At 45.6% G+C, this 23,187-nt stretch overlaps 2 protein-coding genes across 14 annotated transcripts; one reads left to right on the forward strand and one right to left on the reverse strand.

The window, feature by feature from the left end:
• Nucleotides 1-646: 646 nt before the first annotated feature.
• Nucleotides 647-21,681, reverse strand: ZNF263 (zinc finger protein 263). 10 transcript variants are annotated; one of them, XR_004952555.1, is made up of 10 exons: nucleotides 21,563-21,668; nucleotides 20,374-21,220; nucleotides 19,374-19,554; nucleotides 18,845-18,918; nucleotides 18,460-18,586; nucleotides 16,979-17,095; nucleotides 10,915-10,983; nucleotides 9,321-9,371; nucleotides 2,378-2,892; nucleotides 647-1,241 (listed from the first exon to the last, which is right to left on the reverse strand). XR_004952555.1 is itself a non-coding variant. In XM_036225773.1 (8 exons), the coding sequence occupies exons 2-8, from the start codon at nucleotides 20,758-20,760 to the stop codon at nucleotides 9,367-9,369; spliced, it is 960 nt and encodes a 319-aa protein (XP_036081666.1). In that variant the 5' UTR covers nucleotides 20,761-21,220; nucleotides 21,563-21,668; the 3' UTR covers nucleotides 9,056-9,366. The 10 variants fall into 10 exon arrangements, 9 of the variants coding, with proteins under 9 accessions (XP_036081666.1, XP_036081662.1, XP_036081663.1 ...); XM_036225773.1 differs by lacking the exons at nucleotides 647-1,241; nucleotides 2,378-2,892 and having other exon boundaries at nucleotides 9,056-9,371; XM_036225769.1 differs by lacking the exons at nucleotides 647-1,241; nucleotides 2,378-2,892; nucleotides 9,321-9,371; nucleotides 10,915-10,983 and adding an exon at nucleotides 14,404-16,471 and having other exon boundaries at nucleotides 21,576-21,681.
• Nucleotides 4,484-9,644, forward strand: TIGD7 (tigger transposable element derived 7). Of its 4 annotated transcripts, XM_036225777.1 has the most exons (3): nucleotides 4,484-4,940; nucleotides 5,094-5,439; nucleotides 6,542-9,644. In XM_036225777.1, the coding sequence occupies exon 3, from the start codon at nucleotides 7,866-7,868 to the stop codon at nucleotides 9,510-9,512; it is 1,647 nt and encodes a 548-aa protein (XP_036081670.1). In that variant the 5' UTR covers nucleotides 4,484-4,940; nucleotides 5,094-5,439; nucleotides 6,542-7,865; the 3' UTR covers nucleotides 9,513-9,644. The 4 variants fall into 4 exon arrangements, with proteins under 4 accessions (XP_036081670.1, XP_036081668.1, XP_036081671.1 ...); XM_036225775.1 differs by having other exon boundaries at nucleotides 4,484-5,439; XM_036225778.1 differs by lacking the exon at nucleotides 5,094-5,439 and having other exon boundaries at nucleotides 4,484-4,744.
• Nucleotides 21,682-23,187: the final 1,506 nt, after the last annotated feature.

Genomic DNA, 23,187 nt, shown 5'->3' on the forward strand with positions numbered 1-23,187 from the left:
CACTTTAGAAGCAGCCCTACCATTTGGCCCTTTGAAATGCATGGTAGGCCAGGCACTGAAGGAATGAACAGCACATATGATAAAGAGAAAGCAAAAAAGGAAGGAGGTAAGGGATCCACAAACAGCCTGGGAGGTGTCCAGTTCCCCAGGGAAAGCCTCTGGGCTAACGTGCCTCTGAGCACCTACAGTGTGGCTCATGGGCAGCAGGGAAAGGCAGTTGCTAAACAGCTTGAAAGCTCAGCTCACCTGGGACTCAGACAAGACGAGCTCAGGTGCCATTGTCCAGTCTTTGGCGTTTGTCTGCTCAGGAAAGGCTAGGATCTGGTGAGCAGGCCCAGCTGTGGGTGGAAAAGAGCCATAGGAAACTTCTCTCACGTCTATGAACATCCTAAGGGCATTTCTAAAATGTAGACGATCCTGATTTTTTCAGTAGAGATGGGACTCCTTTAAGTGTGATACCTCAAAGTGGCCTTCTCACTGTTAGTAAGAACCAAGTATCTACCAGCCCCTAGAAGTTTCCCGAGTTCCCATGAATGAAATTAATAAAAGAAAAACCCTTATTATCTCCGCATGACATAAATGGTTTTGAATTGGATAAAAACATTTTGAAAATGAAGTACTCAGGGACTCCAGTGTACAATAAATGTAGTTCTTAAAAATCATTTATTTCTTTCCTGCTACAAAAATTGTGCTTATATTCTACTACTGAGAGCTCATTTCTGATCCCAACTCCTGTATTTTATGAAGATGAAGTGTCCCCAATTTTTTCCACTTTTCGAAGGAACATTTCATGATGTAATTACCAAGGCACTGTGGTTTGGGTATTTCTATACCTTTGGCCAACCTCTACCTTCACCCACAGCTGATCTATTCTAACACCACTTTCGGAGGGGGGGGGGGGGGCGGGTGTATCATAATTGCTAGCTAGTATGGCCGTATTTGGAGATCCATGGAACTGGGCCCCCAGAAAAAGCACACAATGTTCTGGCTAAACAAACTATGGTCACAGCTCCCAGCAGAAAGAAATTACCATGAAGCTCCTTACCCCTCTCACACACAGGCTCAGCCTCTTTATGAGTATTTCTGCTCAGCTATTCTTATAGGCCCTGGTATGTATGCCAAAATTCTTCATCCTGTGACCTGCCCACTGGCTGGGACTCTGGTGGTTTCAGGTTGAAGCCTGGGGCCTCTGCTGTTTCTCCCAAGAGCACTGCTTCCTTTCTCAACTCATGGGTTGCAACCTAGAAATAATTTCCATCCTTTTTACCACAGAACTTACTTTAGTTTGGGGGGTTGGTGATAGATGAAGGAAAAATTATAGAGCCTAGATTGTGGGAAGTGTGAGACATTAAATGACAGAAGGACAAAGATATTGGGCCACCAATTTTCCATAAAGAACTATCCATAAAATCTAGGAAATTTAGGGTAAAAGGAAAAGAGGTGTGGCTACCAGCCCTCCAGTACAGTGGCCCCCACCCCTCTGCACAGACCCCAGCTCAGACCACGAGCAGGGTTACATAGGTCACTAGCTTACACACTCCCCTGACATCCTTTCTTCACTTAGATCCCTTCTGCAGTGGTTTATTCTTCTTCTATTTTTCTCAGAAAATTAAGAAATTGACTAAAAAGCACTCTCTTGACAAGCACACTTTCCCAAGGGCCAGGAAAGGTTTTCAGAGAATGAGGATGAAATGGAGAAGAAAAGGGGAGGAAAGAGTCTGGCTTTAACCTCCTTCCAAATGATCTTGACACCAACCATATGCCTTGCCCTGTATTCTTCATAGGCCTGAAGCCAGGTGATATGCTGCCACATGCCAAGCGGCATAACCTGGATTCCCACTCACTAGCAGAAGGACCAACCACTGAAGGTGGGCAGTAGAGGCTCTTGTCAATGGTATGAAGGACACTATCTCTCAGCACCTTTCTTCTCTCAGCCACCTACTGTGATTTCCAAATCTTTCGTTTCCCTTTTTTTTCTTCCTCTGCAATTTTCCCTTGTTTGGATTCTTTTTATTATCCTCTCCTTTGATTTCTACATGCTTCAATTATTTTGGATCTGCCCCTTCCTCATCAACTCCTTTAGTATATAAAAATTTAAGACTCATCTCCTGGGCCACGCCATACTGGGCTTATAACCATCATACATCCTGACTCCAAACAGGGCAAAACTTTTTCTCTTAAGACCAAGGAAGCCTCTGCCAGGATCACTTAAACCTGTGGAATGATTATTGCTTCGGGTCTGTAGTTTCAGGTCCTGCCTTGGATAGCCTTAAGGTCATTGACTTATTTCATCTGATTTCTCAATTAACTGCCCCCACCCTCCATATAGCCATCTTTATCCTATTTCATCGAATGTACCAGGAATCTTTCCTCTCACCCCATTCCTTGTTTGACTAGATTCAGTCTGCAAGTGGTCTACCAGGGCCACAGCCTCCTCAATGCTCTGTAGATGGTGCTTCTTTATCCAGGTCTGGGTGTCCTTAGGCAGAATGGTCAGAAATTGCTCTAGCACCAGCAGTTCCAAGATCTGCTCTTTTGAGTGTATCTCTGGTCTCAGCCACTGACGGCATAATTCTTGAAGTTGACCAACTGCCTCACGGGGTCCAGCTGCTTCATGATAGTGGAAGCTCCGGAAGTGCTGGCGAGAGCTCTCAGAAATGAGATTGTCCTTTTGTGCTATACATTTCTTACTCAGACTGGAGCTCTCTGTCACAGGTCCCTTGGTCTCCCACAGAGCCCTGACCTGAGGGTTCAGATACTCAGTCACCTTCAGATCTACTGTCATCATTCTGCTTGGAACAGTTTGCTGTGGTGAACACACCACCAGTACCACCTCTGACAACTCAGTGTCGTCTGGAACAAAATCAATAAAAGGATCTTCTTCCTAAGGCACTGAGGGCAGAAAAAAAAGGTGCATGTCAATAAGGTCACATGAACTTTACAACTTTATAGTTTTTATGAGAGAAAAATGAACAGCAAACATCATGCCTTCCTTTCCCTTTAGAATCACCTGCCAAGCCCTCTGTTTCTCTCCTTTATATTATTCATTGGAGACAAATGCCAACTGATGACTTCGCCTCAAGAAAACAATAATAAATCAGGAAAGGTTGGTGGGTAAGAAAATTGGCACCCACTGGCTGCAAGGAGTTTGGGGATTATCCAAAGATTTCATTTATGTACTTTCTATCCATCTTCTCTATGTCAATGGCAGATTAGAACCCTCTGAGTTTCTTAAATTTTAATATATCATTCTAGACTTCTGCTTTCAAAAAGAGGATGCAATTTCTATGATCTTTCATCTTCTTATGATAGAAGTCTTCACTTTGTGGAACATTTGCGATTCTCCTTTTCTCGTATGAATACTGGCAGGAGAGCTGAGAAAGTGAAACCAGAGTAGAAGAAATAATTAGGAAAAAAGTAGCCTTTTCTTCTCAGAAAGTATCCCCCAATTAAGTACCAGATGCCCAACATTCTTCTTTGGCACTTCTTTGCAAGATGTATAAAGGGCTCTATGCAGAAGATTTATACCTGTATTTTTAAATTTGCTTACTTGACCTAGGAAAAATTAAAGCCGACCTTTCCTTATAAAATGTTTATCCAAATATCAAGTTGCAGAAAAGGAGAGAATGGCAGTTGGTGATGATTAGGTGACCCTTTTGCTGACTTTACATTTCTTTAAGGGTCTATTAGACCTCTCTAAGCGAGGGTGAGGAGAGCTTCCTGCGCCTCACTCTGCCCTAGGTGATGCAGGAGAACCGGCATGGAGATTCTGTCCGGGATGCCACGGTATTCACAAATGGCTAATTCCTTGCTGCCCATCCCGGCTCAGGATGCACAGGGTCGCGTCCTATGATTCTGCATCAGCAAAACCTGATCTGTCTTACGTTGAACTGCGGTTCTCCCGCGGTCACATCGCCCGCAAAGGAAACGCCAAGGGAGGCGAGAAGACGGACAGGACTGCCTGCTCCGCGTCTAGACAGCGGCTAAGCGCCCGTAAGCACTGAGCAAGCGGCAGTGTCCGAGTGGCCTCCGTAGTCTCACGGCCGGCCTTGCTCTAGACAGTTGCGCCGCAGGCTTCGGCAGCCCGGCTACAAAAAATGGCTGCCTCGCCTCCAAAACACCTTACGGCGGCGCCGAGCTGCCACCAGCGGCTCCCTGAGAGCTCTCCGGAGCCGACGCCGAAAGGGAGCCGCTTCTTGGTTACCTCGGACAGCTGGTCGTGGAAGCCGCTCTCGCGCACGCTCAACTGCAAGTCGCTGTACTTCGGCCCGCTGTTTAAGGGTTGCAGCTCTCCGCGTGGTGCCAGTCGCGGCGGGAGGTGAAGAACAGCGCCGGAGGCGCGCAGACAAAAGGGCGCAGGCCCACCAAATACCCTCCCGACTCCTCACCTTACTGGTGGCGTTCCTACACAGTTGTCTGAGGGCCACCCCGCCGCCCCCCCGCCGCCACACTCCCACCGGAAGCAGAAGTGGAGCACTTCCGGGAGGACTCCGTGCAGTCCTACAGTTCAAGTGCCACGGCTTCAGGCTTCGCGGGAGAAACCGGCGTAACTGCCTGGTTCGGCCGTGGGTCCCGAAAGAGTTAATGCCAAAGAGTCTACAGGCTGCAGAGCCTAGAAGGGCCCTCCGTGCCTCTTGGCCGGTGTTTGTCGCCGTCTCGCGGTCTGGATCGTGAGACGTTACGCGTCCGGGTGGTTCCTGCGTAGTCTGCGCGTAGGGCGGCCTGGTAATAGCGGGTCCCGCCGGTAAGGGTCACCCCTCTGCGCTCGTGGTAACTTCGGCTTTCCTGCAGCCCAGCCGGCCGAGCCGTCGTCCCGGGGCTCATCTCAGTCTCCTCGAGGAGGAGGCCGGCTTGTCTCGCTCAGGATCAACGGCCTTGCATGGCCTGTACCCTTTTCTGGGCCGCGCTTTCCTCACAACAATTTTGTTTTTTCTTGTGAGGTAGGTTTTAACCTGTGAGATAGGTTACGTTTATAGCTCTCCATGACAGAGAAATTGAAAGCTAAGAAGTGACTTGCTCAGAGTCATATAATTTACCAGTGGTAGCTTCTAGACTGAGAATTTAGGCCCCCGGTTTTCCTTTTCTCATTGCAGCATGCTTCTTGGAGAATGGGAACCTTTTCATCTTGTTATCTCCTGCAGTGTCTGGCGAGTTACATATTTACTTAATCATATTTAAAGGAATCTTGATTATTTTGTTTGTGTTCCAGTTATAAGTGTTTTCGTAGTGTCAGCCTCTACCAGTCAAGGTGTACAGTAAGATATTTAGTATATTTTTACTAAGTGTAATTGGGCAACATTTAGGAAAAGTTAGAAAATAAGTTCATGTGGATCTAAGCGCTTTCAATGGAAGTGAAGAGACTGCATTTAATAAAGTACATCCTGGAACATCATTTGAGGGTTTTTGACAGAACTTCTTTCCAGGGCAGTTCATCTAGAGGTAAGTTTAAGGTGGAAATGAAAAGGAGACCATTAACAGCCATTATACTATTTTTGTTTTTAGATAGAATGATGTTAGACTCCATTGATGCATAGTTCTTGATCTTTTTTGAGAGAAAAGGATAAAAGAAGAGAGAACAATAAGCATCTGCCTAAGCCACTTGCATGTATTTTAAAGTATGTTAATTTCCTTAGAATCTCAGTCAGGTTGGAACTTACTTTCTCCAAGTCATTATAGTTTCCAGCCTCTCAGAACTAGTGGACATTAATGCTCTTAGCGTTGAGATCTTCATGATCTGGCCCAAAGCCAAGCATATAATTGGAACTTATTAAATTGAATAAATGAAATTCTGCCACCAGTGCCCATGGATGTCATTGGCAGGCCTGATTCATAACATGAGTTGGGAGTTGGTTAGGGAAGATGGGGAGAAGAAAGTGAGAAGAGACCCTGCGAAAGGAAGAAGTGGAAGCGAGTCACAAAATGGTGAATAGTGAGTGAGGGCCACTGATGATTTTCATTGGTTGAATTTTGGTATCATAGTTGATAACTCTTGCTGTGGAGCCTATAAGTCTCCTACATTTTTCCTTTTGATTTCACCTTCCTCTTCCTGGGCACCGTATGATGAATGCACACGTGGGAAGCAATGAAAGCAAATACATGGAATTTATTCTAAGACATAACTGCTGTAGTGGGCTGAATGTTTTTGCTGGGTAACTGGCTGGACTTGATGGTACAGCTATCGGCTGACAAATACTTTTTCTTTTTCCATTTATAATAGTTATTATTTAGTATTGCCTTAGTTATAGCTGCCTCTTTTACAAAGTTGCTTGATTTTAGCCTGTCACTGGCTCCACATCCTATTATCTGTGATATTTTTTCATGCTACCCTTAGTGCTCCATAAAGCAGTTAGTTCTTGCAACAAATGTTAGTGGAATACTAATTGAATGGATTCTTCTGGATTCCTTTAGAGAAGAGGTTTGTGAGAATTCTGTGCAGTTGAGGAACAAATGAAAGCAATAAGGTCTGCCCTAAAGAAGGGGAGAAAAACTGAAATACTAATCATTTCCCTCATTTCTGACATAGTTTTCTTTTCTTCCATAGCACCTAGAATGGAAGAAAGTGGCAGCTTTTGTTACTTCCTATGAAGTTGTATATCTGGAATGAGAACCATGAAATTAATCTAGAGGAGAACATGAAATGGAATTGGGCAGCACCAGGAGGACCTGAAAGGAATATTTGAGGGAGCTGAGATACAGAAGAGTTTGCCAACAGAAGGATTTATGAGAACAATTGATCAGAAACACCAGTAGAGAAACTTTTTGAATTTCTACAAGCACTGGAAAAATTGAGTCTTGGTTCAAACTAAATAAAATCCATACTGAATAGAAACCAAATAAAGTCTCATATATAAAATTGTGTTATTTAAAACCCTAATGCAAATTTAGAAAAACAAAAGATCTTTTAAAAAATTTTATCATAAAATATTTGTAAAACTTTTGGACTCACCTCTAAGAATTGCTAATATTTCAAAAATGGAACAGTTTCAGTGAAAAAAAAAAAATAACATTTGAAAATACACCAGACATACACAAGGAAGATCTGAAAGTGGAAGAGAGCCACTAACAAATTATTTACATACTTAACAGATTACCTTGGTTAACAAGTTAAAGCTAGTCCTTGAGAATGCTATATTGAATGTATTAAAGGTTGGATTTCATTCATATGGACAACAGAAACTACTTTCTTCTTCATTTAAAGACACTATACAACAACTATTACCAAATTCCAGTTCTCCAGACATCCCAGTCTCAGGGGAGCTTGGAGTTTTTATCCAGCTGTATGGATTGCTGCCTGGTGAACATTAATACAGAGCAATATGAGCACCATTTTCTTTTCTGGCAGTGAGATAAAATCAGGTCCTTTGGAAAGAGAAGCTTCACTGCAGCTCCGCTACACAGAATTACTCTGTACTTACCTTTGATGCTTTCACACTCCCATATTTACACAAGCACTGCTTTTACTGAGATTTTTCTCACCTGGGTCTGTTCTTGTGGGCACATCTTTCTTTGTGTCTTTTGTGTTCACTTACAGAGAGTATGCAGGTATTCTTGTTCCTGACTGGTGCCACTATATCTGACAAGGGAGAGGAAGAGCAGGGGGGTTCTAAAAACTGATCATGTCTTGCAGGAGCAACAGCTAGAGTGGACTTTGCCAGTGGCAGTTTCTGAGTTCATAAGACCTTTACCTCTAGACTAGCACTTTGGTCTTGAGCCCTTATCCTTTTTAGCCCATTATCTTTCAGTACAAAAGCCTGTGCCCTTGGGGCTCTGAGCTAGTTTGGGTATTTTTGGTTTTGTCTTTAAATTTTTTTCCAATTCAGTAAGGCTGTTCCTTTTTCTGTTGGTTGTTTGAAACCAAATTCAGTATGAATAAGAGAGGGAAATATACAACATTGAATTTGGAGGAGAAAATGAAGGTTCTCAGTAGGATTGAAGCTGGACGATCTCTTAAAAGTGTAATGGATGAATTTGGAATCAGTAAATCAACATTTTATGACATTAAAAAGAATAAGAAGTTGATTTTGGACTTTGTACTGAAGCAGGACATGCCATTAGTTGGGGCTGAGAAAAGAAAGAGGACAACAGGAGCCAAATATGGCGATGTGGATGATGCAGTCTACATGTGGTACCAACAGAAACGCTCAGCTGGTGTCCCTGTTAGAGGTGTGGAACTTCAGGCTGCTGCAGAGAGGTTCGCCCAGTGTTTTGGGCGAACAGACTTCAAAGCTAGTACTGGTTGGCTTTTTCGATTTCGAAATAGGCATGCAATTGGGAACCGAAAAGTATGTGCCGAACAAGTCCTAAGTTCAGTTTCAGAAAATGTTGAGCCATTTCGACAGAAACTGTCCATGCTTATCAAAGAGGAGAAACTGTGTCTAGCTCAGCTATACAGTGGAGGTGAAACTGACCTCTTTTGGAAGTCAATGCCAGAAAACACTCAGGCAAGCAGAAAGGATATCTGCCTGCCAGGCAGGAAAATAAACAAAGAGTGCTTGTCTGCTCTTTTATGTGCGAATGCAGATGGAACTCATAAGTTAAAGTCTATCATTATTGGAAAATCAAAGCTGCCTAAAAGTGTAAAAGAAGATACAAGTACGTTACCTGTGATATATAAACCTAGTAAAGATGTTTGGTTCACCAAAGAATTGTTTTCAGAATGGTTCTTTCAAAATTTTGTTCCTGAGGTCAGGCATTTTCAGCTTAATGTTCTAAGATTCCATGAAGAGGACATCAGGGCCTTGTTACTTCTGGACAGTTCCCCAGTTCACACTTCTGCTGAATTGCTAATAAGTGAGGATGGTCGAATAAAATGCATATTCTTTCCCCATAACACTTCAACCTTAATTCAGCCAATGAATCAAGGTGTGATCTTAAGCTGCAAACGACTTTATAGGTGGAAGCAACTTGAAGAAAGTCTTGTAATTTTTAAAGAAAGTGATGATGAGCAAGATAAAGGGGAAGGGGGAGTTTCCAAAATTAAAATCTACAACATAAAAAGTGCAATTTTTAACTGGGCAAAGAGTTGGGCTGAAGTAAAACAAATAACTATAGCAAATGCATGGGAAAATCTTCTTTACAAAAAGGAATCTGAATATGATCAAGGATTAGAACATGGGGAATATGGACAAATTCTTGAGAAATGTGGGGAGTTGGAAACCAAGCTGGATGGTGATAGCGTGTGGTTAAATGGAGATGATGAACAGGGTAGTCCCCCAAAATCAAAAGATGGGATTACAAAGAAACTTGTTCAAAAAGGAGAAGGGATGGAGAAGCAGACTGCTGAATTTGAGTTATCTGCTGTAAGAAAGAGTTTGGACTACCTTCTTGACTTTGTTGATGCCACACCTGAGTATCAAAGGTTCCGTTTCACACTGAAAGAGATGCAACAAGAAATAATCAAGAAACAGTTCCAGAGCAGAGTTCATTCTAGAATTGGTAGCTTTTTGAAACCTAGGCTTCATAATATTAAGGATTCCTTCGGTATGCCTTCAACTTCTGGTTCTAGTAATTAGATTTTATGTTTAAAGATTTCTGCAGTTATGTGATGTAGACCTATTGTGAACTGTCATTGTTTTTATCAACTGACCTCATTTTGCATATCAATGCCCATTTATATATTAACAAAAATATGATTTGTAAATGCATAAGTGTATCATATTTTTCTATTTTAGACCAGGATCTGAATAATGAGGAACTATTGTCTCACATTATCTAAGATGGCCTGGATATGGGAAAAGCATTAAATTCTATCAATGTATTCACAGCACATAACAAAACTATATTCTGACTAGTTCTAGTTACCTTTAAGAAAGTAAGGATTTGGTTTTCAATTTAATAACACAACACACTCTGCTTTCTTAAATCTGTTACCATCTGTTTAGTGTTTGTTTTCCTCTTACTGTGGAAATAACATGCTGATGACATATATGTGTGTATATACATAGATAAAAAGCTATTGTTAGTCAAATTCTATTGACTAACAAAGGAATTTCCTAATGCTAAAGTATTTTTAAAGTAGGCAGATTACACTGTAAATACAGTTTTATAGCTTACAGTCAACATATTTTAGGCTTTGGTATTAAGAAGAATACCAAACAGGGTAGAATGGATTGTTGAAGTTGAAGGAGATGTTAAGATGAGCATACTGGACAGCTCTCTAGTTCCTTTTGAGGCTCTATCAAATATCTTATTCTGGCAATAAACTCCCAGAATAAGTCACCGGCAGTCACGACCTTTTCAAAAGTATCACTTAATTGTGGAAACTTCATATCGCCCTTCCATGCCAGGCACAGAGCGTGGCGTTGGGAATTTAGGCCTGAATTACAAAGAATATGAATAGGAACAAACCACTATTGGATATGTAAGAGCTGAGCATAGAGAGGGCTTTGAGAGTGCTTGGATAGCAAAAGTATCTGAGAGGGTCATGTATGACTTTTGGGCTTTAAAATTTAGTGGGGTGGGAGGAGGGAATGGGCAGTCTGAACAAAGGGAAATGTGAGTACAGTTTCTTCTGTGTGAGAGTGCATCTCCCTGAGAAGCTGCTAGGTCCCTGGATATTTGCTGTAGGAGCAACTTGGCAGGAAAGACAGGTCAGAGCCAAATTTTCAATGCCCTTCGGGATCATGCTAAGACTTTAGACTTTGGACTGGGCCCATGTAAAGTCCTGTCGCCTCCACCTCCTGAATGTCTCATCTACAGTCTCCACATTGTTCGCGTCCTGGCCCAGACTGCCATCGCCCCATGCCTGGACGACTGCACCTCTTTAGTGTCCCTGCCCTCCTTTCCTGTCTTCATCCCATCTTTTCCCCACCCTGTAGCCATTGCGAACTAAAACAAAAATGAGATGACTCTCCGACTTAGGGACCCTGAGACGCCCCCTTCCCGGTACCCTTCCCCACACAGTTCTATGCTCACCTCTTGCTGGGTGGAGAGCCTGACCGGACGCCCAGCCCCGCTGTTGGCCCCGGGTTGACGCACGTGCACCTGAGGGACAGGGAGGTTTCATGAGCGCTCTCACACCCCCAGTATCTACTCTGCTGGACTGAGATGGAAGCCCTACCGCTAAGCGGCCAGGCTCAGCCTTGGTAGTCGGAGTCTGCAGGAAGCGTGCAGCCAAGAGTGGCCATAGAGCTCCAGCCGCGGGCCAGAGCGCCTGGGGTGGGCGGGGTCGTGGATGGAGCGCCAGCCTCAACGGAACAAACCGTTCTTGTAGCCATGGAGTGGTGGCTGGCGGGGTGGGGCGTCGCAGAAGGGCGGGGTATCTACGCCTGCTCGCATTCTTTGGGTTCCCGCACCTCTGGAACAGCTGTTGGTGGACTGGGTGGGCGTGAGGGGAGGTGCAGTTGAGAGCGGAGGGCGGGTGCAGAGGCAGCCCTGAGGCCCTGGGCGGAGGGCGTGGAAAGCTGTCAGGACGCTCTGTTAGCCCCTTGTTCCTTTGGGGGGTACTCTCGAGAGTTGTCTCCGGTGAGATCAATCCGGTGCGATATGCGGGCGGATCTAGGGAAGCGGGCGCCCTGTCCACGATGCCCGTGGAAGGCTAAGCTGCAAGAGCCATAGACTTGTTCGCTTTGCTGCAGTTTGAGAAAGGGCTTAAATCTTTGGTTCTGGAAATCATTCCTGAGGACTACAGTTCCTCCAAGAAACCAATGGCTGGGGCAGGATTCCTAAATATTAAATTGGAGCCCCTCCCAGGGTAGCTGAGAATCCGCTCAAGGGCAACTTCATTTTTGGAGTGGAAACCACACCCAGGTTCTAGAGTGTTTTCCTGCCTTGAGGGGAAGTGGGGATGGAGATGCAGTTCCTCATTATGTCCAAAACCTAACTCAGGATTTCAGAAATAAATCCGACCCTTTCTGTCTAGGGAAATCTTAACATCTTCCTGGGTCAGGTTTGGATCCTGGTGAGTTTCACTTGACTGAAGCTTCTGGGACATTCAAGGTGTTTCAGTGATGAACTGAGGGCATTAACTGGAAGATTTCAGAATTTTTTGTGGTCTGAGTCATTTTTCATCAACGATTTTGTCATTGTTGAATTTACTTATATCATTCCCATTGCCTAACTGTACACACGTCAGACAAGACTTAGTTAGACCTTCTTAGTAAGAATTACATGAAAAGGAATTATCAGTCTCCCTTTCAAGAATGAAAATCACGTTTAAATTAGAAGTGCTTGCAAAGTAGATTGAAGGATAAAAGAAATGTTTCTAATAAATGCACTTTTACTTTAATTCATCTTACTATTCTTGAGCTCCTGACAGGAAGTCTCTTACTGCTAATAAATTTGTTAGTTGGTTTCCTATAACACACATTAATAAGACCTTTTACATGACTTCGTTGTTTCAAATGCTTGTGAAACATTTACAAAAGTTACAATGTGTCCGCGGCCAGCCAGCCAGCTTAAATTAAAGCGGTGGTGTTGATTTTGACTTCCAAAATTCTATCAGTTGATAATATTTCAACAGTAAATTTCCAATTATGATGTTGAGACCCATAAATTCATTGTTGCAGTAAAAAGTGATTTCTGATGGTTTTTTTCTAGGGAAAAAATAAACGATGTAGTGCTTGTTTTAGCACTTTTTCCAGTCTCTGGTGCTACAGGTTTTGTCCTTATTTCTATCTCTGCTTTTTCAGTCTACCTCTAACAGGCTTTTTCACATTGCTTAAATGTACTACTGATCCTCCACCCAGTCTTTCTGCTGGTCTCCTGTGTTACATCTGCTACAAGGATGTGTGGCTATTGCTCAGGGTCAGGCCATATCTCCCAGATCTCCTTTGCGCCCATTTGGACCGAGGGGGCATGGGTCTTTATCATTCTCCCTCTGACATAAAAGCCAACTGTAATCTGTTCTGGTTTCTTTTACAAGGTGACTAGCAGGTGAAAAGTATAATGTGAAAAAGTATTTGTGTAATGTAGAAGTATGAATGTAAATAAAAGTATACACTTGGCCATCCCTTGCAGTGACCTCACAAAAGCCGGCAGTGAGGGCCTCTGACCTGTATGTATGACTACAGGGGAAGATGGCATCAATCCTGTCTGTCAATAGTAGACAGAAGTTCCTGCCAGTCTTACATTGATCTCAGTGCCAGGTGCTTGGAAGAAAGACAATCTTGCCAGTATTATCTGCCCAGAGATGGCACAAATAGATGAGTTCTCTGTGCCAGGCTCTTGTTCTAAAAATTTAAGTATCTGAAGTTTGCTAGAAAGGGAGCTAGACTGGGGACTAGGAAGAGGCTCCTATTGGAAAGTCTTTTTTTGTACTAAGAGCAAATACCTGGGGGTCCTTGTTGCTCTAAGCCTCAAGCTGCAATGTTCCAAGTAGAAACACCAACAGCTAGCGGGCCCACATCATAAAATCTACATGGGTGATATTACTGGAGGAGGGGGAAGGAGGGAGAGTGAAGGGAAGGGGGCTTTCCATTCTAGTGAGATTAGCAATGCACATAGTTGCCTATGTGCATTAAAATGTTAACTTGATACCACCCACCCATTTTATGGCACCAGCAGCCACATCATCCCTGTCCTGCCCCTATCACTGTGGTTCCTACATTAATCTTTCTCTCAAGTCCCATCTCCCTTACCCCGCACTACCACTGCTCTCTTGTAAGAGAAAGGAAATGAGAAAGTTAAAAAGATTTTTAAAAATTGGCTCAGAAAACCTAGGAGAAACTCAAACTGAGGCAGGGCTGAGATAAGACTGATAAGGGGTGAAGCATATAGGGTTGTTTCCCTCACTTAAAATTGCTATATTTGATATCCGATTGTCAATGGAATGTTTCACCTTTTTCTCCCAAAGAACAGCTAGTTAGATATTTTCCTGATGTTCTCCTGGCATCGAAATGTCCTACTTCTAGAATACTTCCTGGTATCCTACCTCTTTCCCACAGATACACACTCCTAGAATTCCTATTCCTGATTCCCCATTTCAAAATATGCTTTCCCCTAATAATTTTGCCCTCCCCACTTATCTTCCCTCCAAAAATGGGCAATAACTCGGTCCTCTCAGGACCATCTTTTCCTGGGATTCATTTGCAAGACTAAAATATCCTGTCTTTGAATAGCTAGATCTTCTTTCAGCTACTTCACAAGAAATAAACATTCTAATCAAAGAATCAAAGACATTTTTACTGCTGTATACCACAGACAGAAAAATCTCAGAGACCATTATAATATCACCCCAAGCAGCCACTGGACTTGATCCTTTGTTACCACATAGCAGTCCCAGCCTGGAGCTAGCCAGTGCTACCACCTACCTCAACCTCAACCTCAATGCTGCTACCATTGTTGGACCCTTCCAGACCAACCCAGTAAGACCACAAAGAGAAAGCGGGTCCTCCAACCTAAGCAGATGGGAGAAAGATCAACACTGGATGGCAGGACAAAGGCCCTCAATAAAGAGTCACACACTTTCATGTTTCCTTAAGATATTTATTACCATCCAAACACATTTCCAACAGGGAAAGGCATGATTCCTAATTTCCTTAAGATCCACATTTTCAAAGTCTCCCAGGGAACCCATCTAACATGGAACTCCCTGAAAACTCCAGAGCTGTTTATCCTTCTCTGACAGAGGTTGGGGAAATCTTGATTTCCACAAAGGAGAGACTAATTCAGACTCTGGTTCCCTCTGCCATTTCCTAGGCTGACCTAAAAATTCCATCTTACTATTTCCCTTAGGTCTCTGGGTCCTTTTTGTCTGAGGCAACATTTACATGCATGGCCTACCAATGGACCCTCCTGTCAGGGCACTGAGGCTTCCCTGTCAGGGCCTTCAGGAGAGCTACAACCCACCCTAGTCTTTCCTTGCCCTAATTCTGGTTTTCCAGGAGACTCTGTCTCTTCTTTGGCCTCAAGGGCCTCAGGAGCGCAAGTGCTCCTGAATGTCCAAAGTAAGGAAGCAGTAACAGAAAATCTAATGGATTCCCAAAGTTGCTGGGAAAGATACTGGACACAGTAAGGCATCCAAATCACAATTTTGTTAAACACACCAAAGGAGTAGGTGCACCCTGAGACAGAGAAGACTTCATAGAGAATTCTGCCCTAAGCAGATTAACTCAAAAACTTGCCATCCTTACTAGTTCAAAAAGAATTCTTTTTGTTTTATGCTAATCCTTTGCTACCTCTGCACCTCCCTCGCAGTGACTCCCCCCCACCCCTCCCACCCATTACTCTTCATAGTAATTACTTTAAAAAACGAAACAAAACAAAACAAAACATGATTTGGTGAGCTGGCAAAGAATACTATCTCTCAACAACAGGACCCTCTGAATATACCAACTTAACTGGGGCAAAATGAAATCCCATTCTTTCTATCCAGTGTGAGTTCTCTGATGACTCATAAGGCGTGAACTCCGAGAAAAGCTTTCTCCACATTCAGAACATTTATAGGGTCTCTCTCCCGTATGGGTTCTCAGATGGCGAATCCGATTTGAGCTGTGAGAGAAACGATCTCCACACTCATGACAGGTATAGGGTTTCTCTCCTGTGTGAATTCTCTGGTGCCTGATTAAGTTCGATCTATGAGAAAAGTTTTCCCCACAAAGAGTACATTTATATGGTTTTTCTCCTGTGTGCGTTCTCTGATGTCTGGTGAGGTGCATGCCCTGCCGGAAGCTTTTCCCACAAGTCAAACATTCAAAGACTTTCTTCTCTGCCTTGTGGGTTCCATTTGTAAGAAAGGGGGTGCTGTCACTCATTGCTTCCCCACACTCAGAGAAGGGGTAAAGCCTTTCTTTTTCATGAGTTCTTTCATGGATGACAAGGTGAGAACTGCGAGAGAAACTTTTCCCACACTCGGCACACTTGTAGGGTTTTTCTCCTGTGTGAATCCTCTTGTGCCTAAGGAGGTTGGAACTATGAGCAAAGATCTCCCCACACTCAGGGCACTTGTAGGGCTTTTCACCAGTGTGTGTTCTCTGGTGTCTGTGGAGGTTGGAGTTGCAAGAGAAGCTTTTTCCACATACTTTACATTGATAGGGCTTCTCACCTGTGTGGGTACGCTGATGGCGAATCAGGTGGGTATTCTGACTGAAGCTTTTTCCACACACAAGGCATTTATGGGCCTCCTCTCCCAAGTGTGCTTTGTGTAGTGACAACAAGTGAGGGTTGCCACCAAAGATTTCACTGCACTCCACACCCATACACAGTCTTTCTGCTGCATGTATTCTCTGATGCCTAATTAGATTCGAGTTGCTAGAGAAATTTTTGCCACACAAGGGACATAAATGGAGCCTCTTCAGCTGCAGTTGCTTTGGTGGCCCCATTTCTCTGCAACTTGCGGCCCCTACTACAGACTGCTCCATCCGATCCTCTGGGGGAGGCTCCCAATGCCCTTCTGCCCTGTCCCCAGGCCATCCCTGCTCAGGACTCCAGGGCACCTTCCCTATGGCCTGGCCAGGCAGCAGTGCCTGTGGATGGATGCTCTCGGGGGAAATGGACAGAGCACTTTCTTCTCGGTGCTCAAATTTCTCTTTCCCTGGCAGAGTGAAAGAAAACACACCTCTACATTATTTCTACCCCGGAGAAAAGGAAATCCCACATTCGCTACTACATGTAGGTCAGAAGTCCAGAAAGTCTGGTTTTATCTCCATTTCCTGTCTTCCCCATACAGAGAAAGCAGTCTAGAGAGGCATCCGGATGAGAGGTAGGACCATTGCTTAGGAATCAGAGCTCAGACCAGTCTTGAATTCCCTTGTAGCGGCCCCCATCTCCTTCTTCAACTAAGTCTCTGGCCTCTGCCTTTCAGAAATGGGTGGGATGGAGCAGGGCTGGGACTAGGGTGGGCAATGACCCCAGGAGTGAATGCCTCCTTTCATTTTGCACCCTGGGTGCCTCACCTGCCTCACTGGATGGAAGTGGGCATACAGGAAGCAATGTACTTCCCTGGCAGTGGTGATGGGCTAGCCTCACACCCAAACCCTCAAATGCTTCACTCTCAACAGGGGGAGGCCAGCTGGACAGGTGGCTCATCTTCCTTACTTACCTGGAGCTCGGTTTCTGGGGCTCAGGCACTCCTTGCAACTCTGGACGCTAGGATCCCATGGTTTTCCTCCTTGTTCCACCTGGGTGCTCAGGGGCTCCTGACTGGGAACCTGAGGCTCTATTCATAATGAAAGAAACAGATTTCATCATTTTCCTCCACTAAGCAGGGGAAACAAAGATAGTCTTGTTCCCTGCCCTCAGTGGGTTGATATGGAGGGTGTGATAAGTCTGATAGCAATTAATTGTAATATACACTAACCTGTTCCCTGTGGTTATCTCTAGAGAAAGAAATTTAGGGAGACGATAGCTTTTTTCTTTTTACCCTTTTACACTTTTTTTTTTTTTTACAATGAGACTGCATACTTTTCTAATTAAAACAATTCAACAAACATGATCAGACCTCACTCCAACTCTAGCAAACATGGACTTTACAACAGTTTAGTTCTAAGACTTGTCATCTGAACTTCTCTTCCTATTTAACGTATACTGAAAGAACTGTGCTCAACTTAGGGCACCAAGCCACAGCACAATGATGAGGAACCTGAAGAAGGTCCCAATGAAGGAGACCAAACCTAGCAGTGACCCCTTTGCAGAAATTAGTGCGAGTGAGCTAACAGCTATGTTTATGAAAACCTGGTGTATGAAAACAAAGTACAGTATTACTCTTCTATGTGTGCCTCAGTGTAGCCATAATTTTAATACATTATTGTCTTATATTGTTTTAAAACTTCCAACTTTTTATTATGAGAATTTTCATCCATAAAGTTGAAGGAATTAAACAATACTTCTACACTCTCCATCTAAATGCTGTAAGTTGTTGTACACGTTTCAACTAAAAAAAACCTCTGTTTTTGTATTTCATAGGCCTCATTTTAAATCTCTGCATAACAATTCAACAAATAGATGCATCTTAATTTATTCTTAATTTATTTAGTTCCAGTTTTGGATATATACAATCGTTTCCAAATTTCTACAAGGCCTTCCCCACTTCCTGAATTTTTAGGGGCTGGGATGGCTGCTAAGCTAGACTGTTAATGCCACTGCTCCTGAAATTTGTGTCTTTGGGAAAGGCCTAGAAATACTAATGAAGCATAGAAAACATAAGTGAGGTCAAGAATAAGCACTTCAAAATTGCAAGGCATCAAGAACAGAGTTCCATTGCATCCTAGAACGCTGAAAGTGTGTAATGTGGCGGGGGGGGGGGGGCAGCCACTGGATTTCATTTGTTCTGTTCTGGGAAGTCCATTATGACGCAGATTCCTTGCCTTTAGCTCTAGTAGCTGGAGCTCAACCATTCATCTAGCTCCAAGTGCCAAGTGTACCACTGTGAAAATGTTTAACTGATCCTAGTCCAGGGGATTTTAAACAAAAAGAGGTCTTTTTGGAAAAACTGAGAACTTCTGTCCGGGAGGCAAGTGGCTAAGGGATAAGACCCTGGTCAGAAAATGGCTCAGTCTTCATCCCTGGAAAAAAAGTCCTTACCCAATGAGTCCACATTCTCATAACTCTCCTGCACCGTGTCCCTGGAGAGGGCCCTCTTACTAGGATCCTGATGCCCCCACTCCTCCTGGGAGATGTACATAGCCACGTCCTCTAAGCTCTCAGGCAACTGAAACAGCACAAGATCTCCTTTAGCCCCTGAGGCACCAAGAACAATTCAACCAGAGTCATGAATTAAAGGGGCAAAACCCAGGGGTGCCGAGGACACATTTCATAGGGAAAGAAGGGTGCCAGGACTAAGAGTGAGAAGGTGGGGGAGACGTGCTGGTGAGACAGAAAGGATCCTTTCTAAGTGGCAAAAGGACCCCACCACCACTGGAGAAAAAGAGGGTGTGTGTGGGGGAGATATTGGGAACTTTCACATCACCTGGGGCCCAGTCATCTCCTTGTCTTCCATGTTTCCTTCAGAAGGAAAGAGAGAAAGCCAGGGAGCAGATAATGCTGAATGTGATAGAAATTATGATGAGAATGGCATTCCTAATACTTAGCAACCCAATGATTACAACACAGTATCCATTCCCCAACATCCAGTCTCTGCTCTGAGAGTGAACACTGAACAAAAGAAGGCAAAAAAGGCATAATAAAGCCATATCCAAATTGACACCCACAATGCTGGGGTGAGGGTAAAGAATACCAGCAGTCTGCAGCATTCAATCCCTCAATCATTCATCTAGCTCTAAATGTCTGTTCAGTACATGAAGGGCTTACTGCAAAATTCCCCTCCCTCCGCCCACCCCTAGACAAATCCAACCACCACTTCTAGGTCTTTCATTCCACTCTGAGAATCCCAAGGCCAGAAATTCTCTCTCTTTGGCAGTGGTATGCCATCCTGCTGTTGTCAGGGGCAACCCCGAACCCCCTCCTCCCTCCCACCTGCCCAGATATCTGTTCCTCACCCCTCTCCTTTACAGCCTGGGGGTCCCTTTTAGGACTGGGGCCTAGCAGCTCCTGTAGCCTGGGGACAGGGCTTCGCTCAGTCTCCATTGGCTCCAGCTTGAAGCTCGGTGACTCTCGTGCTGTTTCCAGAGACAAAGGCTCCTCCAAAAGCACTTCTGTTCCCCGCCCATGGTTTGTGACCTGGGAACCAACCCACATCACTCATCATCACAACAGGGCCCCACAAAAAAAGGTAAATTAGTACAGAATTCTGAAGGCAAGCCTTCAACAGAGAACCACTGGTGATACCTTTGGACCCAGCAAAAAAAAAGGAGTAGAGTCCCCTCCAGAGCACACCTTACCCATACAGCTCTTCTGACACACCTCAATCCCTCTTGCTTTCCCTCACCTTTTCTAGATGCTTCCATTTCTCGCTACTGAATAAGTTAAACGTGGGTGGTCCGGGAGGCAAATGCCCTCAGAGCTTCAGTGCTAACCTGGTTTTCTAAGTCCACGATTATTCCCCACTCAGCTCTGCAATGGAGACCAGACTGCTGGTGGTAATAAAACGGCTAACAGATACTAAACACTTACTATAAGCCAATAGTGTGACCAAAACAACATGCTGCTCTCCCCCTAACCCTCAAAGCAATCGTAGAAAGGTATTTTATCATTTTCACTTTACCAGTGGCATATTTGAGGCCCAAAAGATTAAGTAGCTTGCAAAAGTTGTAACACTAGTATGGAACAGAGTGACGATTTAAATCTTATGCACTAACTCAGGGGCTCACACTAATGTGGACACGGCCTCCACATAAAACAAGGCACTCTTCACTACTCGCTCTGTCCATTGGATAAAATCTGTGGGAATGAATATTCCTAATTAAACTACAAAAAGGCTTCATGTCCATGTAAGGCCTTACTCAGGGAAACCAAGTAAACTTGTATGTGGAACTGAGTTGGCACACTGTTCCAGTTCTGGGGCCAAACAAACCGCGGATAAAACAGCTCTTTTCTCACCTTTTGCCTCATTCTCCTAAGTTCTCTCTGCATATCTTCCACAAGGGTCACTGCTTCCTCACCGCTCTCCGGACGCAGCTCCTGCACCCTGCTTTGGATCTCCTGGGGCAGGATGGTTAGAAACTGCTCCAGCACCAGCAGCTCCAGGATCTGCTCCTTGGTACGCATCTCAGGCCGCAGCCACCCATGGCAAAGCTCCTGGAGCTGACTGAGGGCTTCCCGGGGGCCAGCTGCCTCTTGGAAGCGAAACCCTCTGAAGCGCAGGTGGGAAGCCTCCGAGCTAGGCCCTGAGTCTGGCGGGAGCAGCTCCTGGCTCCAGGCGCAGTCCTCCTCCAATTTCACTACCAGGAGCCCTTCCCGGTCCTGGGAGCCCAGGCCCGACGCCATTGTCAGGCTCCCGGAGTATCTTACCCCCCGAAAACAGCTGCACCCGCCCGGGAAGGCGCGCCCGCTCCCGGCCCCGTACAGGGATGGTCGGCCTCAGCAGGAGCCAGGGAACATGGAGCTTCAAGTCCCGGGTGAAAAGCTCAGCTTCAGCCCGGCCGCAGCCGCTTCCGGCACCTAGGCCTCAGTCGGTCCCGGGAGCCACCACACCGGCACCCTGTCCAGCCCTCCCCAGGACCTCCCTAGGGCAGGACCTGAGCGCCACGCTTTCCGTTTGTCGCGGACTTAGGGAAGACTGAGCTCTCAGCTCCCACGTCAGATATTTCGGCGCGCGAGTTAGACGCCCACAGCCAACGGTGCCAGGTCGGAATCAACTTGAGGGTCACGTTCTGCGAACTATAACGCCCATTGGGTCAGGTCTCGCCACAGATTCGCCGCCGACCAACCGGAAAGGAAGAATTGCCTGCAGGGACGGGATGAGCGAAGGGCCAATTTGAAACGTGAGGCGGCACCATCCTGCGAACCACGAATCGCCAAACGTCCCTGGGGTTGGGTGGGGGACGGGAGTGCTAAATCGATTTGTGGAACATAATCCCCAAACGGGTGTGACCGGCGGGCTACCTGAGTCAGAATTCCCCAGAAAGCTTACTAAAATACACACCCGCAAGCCATGCGAAATTCAGTGCGCCAGTGTCAGGGTGGACCAAGAAATCTGAATTGTTAATATCCCCCCCTGAGAAATTCTTCACCCACAGACACGTTTGAGAATCACTTTCCCGAACATGTCAGATTTAAAGGTCTCTACCCGTTCCGGTTACTTGGGGTTGCAGGAGAGGGCCCCGACCGCGTCCGCCGGCCTCGGAGGACCATGAGCAGAGGACTCCTCTGCCTCCAGCCCGGCGCCTCGGAAAGACCGAAAAGTGAGCTGCTCCGCTGGGGTCAGCATCCCCGCGGGGCCTGCCGGGAGTTGCAGTCCACACGACTGCGCTTGCGCCCCCCACTCTGGGCAGGCGCCGGAGCGGCAGAGGTACCGGGAAACCATTAATTCCAGCGTAGTACTAGGGACGTGGGGCTGGTGGCCGGCAGCGGTCCCCTGCCTGGCCAGGGTCCTACTTTGGGTGGCTGGACGCCCAGGAGGGCCGCTCGGGACCCAGCCCAGTGCCACTTGTTTCCTATTTCAAACCAGATCTTAACTTGCCTGGGACAAGTTTATTGTCCAGCCCTGAGGAGTTGGGATCGTTATTCTTCTCCCTCCTAGGTCATCTGTGGACTTTCACCGTGAGGGGCGAGTGGAAGCAAACCCGAAGGGTCCTTTTCCTAGCATGCGCAGTTAAGGGCTTTGTGCAAGTGGTGGGAAGGCGGCCCAGCTGTGAGGCAGGTGTCCATGGCCAGGGTCCACCCAGCTCCTCCATTCCCTCCAGCAACTGTCCGGCTCGTGGGTTCAGGAGACAGAAGCATCGTAGGAGTGAATCGTGACAACCAGTACCATTTATTGAGCGCTTGCTTACATGCAACCAGATCCCCACAACACAAAATTGTAGGAAGTAGACACTATTATCATGACCATGTTAGAGATAACAGCATCAAGTCACTTGTCCAGGATCATACAACTAGTCAGTCACTGAAGTTCAGGCTACCGTAATGGTAAAGGGTGAAGCGATGTGGGGATGGAGAGGGTTGACTTTGAATGACTGGGTGGAAAGAGTCCTCAGGGTTCCCCCTCCCCTTTGTTCCACACCAGGAAAAAAGGTCCGCCACAAGCTGTTTTGTCAAATGCAGACCCCGAGGCCTCACATGCATGAGCAGGTATAGCAGATCCATTGTAGAAAAACCTTGTGACCTCAGAGTCCTCTAAGACCATTTTCATGTTTTGAGAGTCTAGATTCTAAGCTTATAACCAGTTTTCTGGCATTTACTGTGTCATTTCAGACAAGTTATTAAATCTCAACGGAGGCCGTGGCAGCAGCAGCAGCAGCGGCAAAAGCCTCTTAAAGGGGCCGCATCCGCCAAGCAGATTTTCTAGTGACGGACCTGCTCGCTCTGAGCACCAGTAATGAGTGGGCTGCATGCAAGAGGAACCAGGGATTTACAGGGAGACATTGTTGGAGTGAGGACTTAGGCAAAGCTCACTAGATATAAAAGTGCCAGTGGTATCCATCGTTCCCTGTTGAGCCCTACCCCCTCCCAGTGCTCAAACACAGTGCGGCCATTGCCGTGATGTCATCAAACTGGATAACAAAGGTCACTCCACCCAGAGGATTCCCTGAAACCCTGCCTCCCCCAACTCAGGTCCCACCTAAGCCACATCCAGGTGTATTCTCAGCAAGTCAGGCACTCCTCGCAAAGACTCACACTGGTAGAGGCAGCTGGCCTCAGTTTCTGGTGTGGCATTTTGAGGCAACTATAAGCACAGCATCTGTGGATTTGGCC

The sequence above is a fragment of the Rousettus aegyptiacus genome, unplaced genomic scaffold (genome assembly GCF_014176215.1).
Source record: "Rousettus aegyptiacus isolate mRouAeg1 unplaced genomic scaffold, mRouAeg1.p scaffold_m13_p_8, whole genome shotgun sequence".
Classification (NCBI taxonomy): Eukaryota; Metazoa; Chordata; class Mammalia; order Chiroptera; family Pteropodidae; genus Rousettus; species Rousettus aegyptiacus.

Coding starts and splice junctions, on each gene's coding strand:
- TIGD7 (XM_036225775.1), top strand. CDS start 7,866: ATGAATAAGAGAGGGAAATATACAACATTGAATTTGGAGGAGAAAATG.
- ZNF263 (XM_036225769.1), bottom strand. CDS start 20,760: ATGGCGTCGGGCCTGGGCTCCCAGGACCGGGAAGGGCTCCTGGTAGTG. Junction 19,555..20,373: donor TTAGGAGAATGAGGCAAAAG/GTGAGAAAAGAG, acceptor GTTGGTTCCCAG/GTCACAAACCATGGGCGGGG. Junction 17,096..18,459: donor TGAGAATGTGGACTCATTGG/GTAAGGACTTTT, acceptor CATTATGAATAG/AGCCTCAGGTTCCCAGTCAG.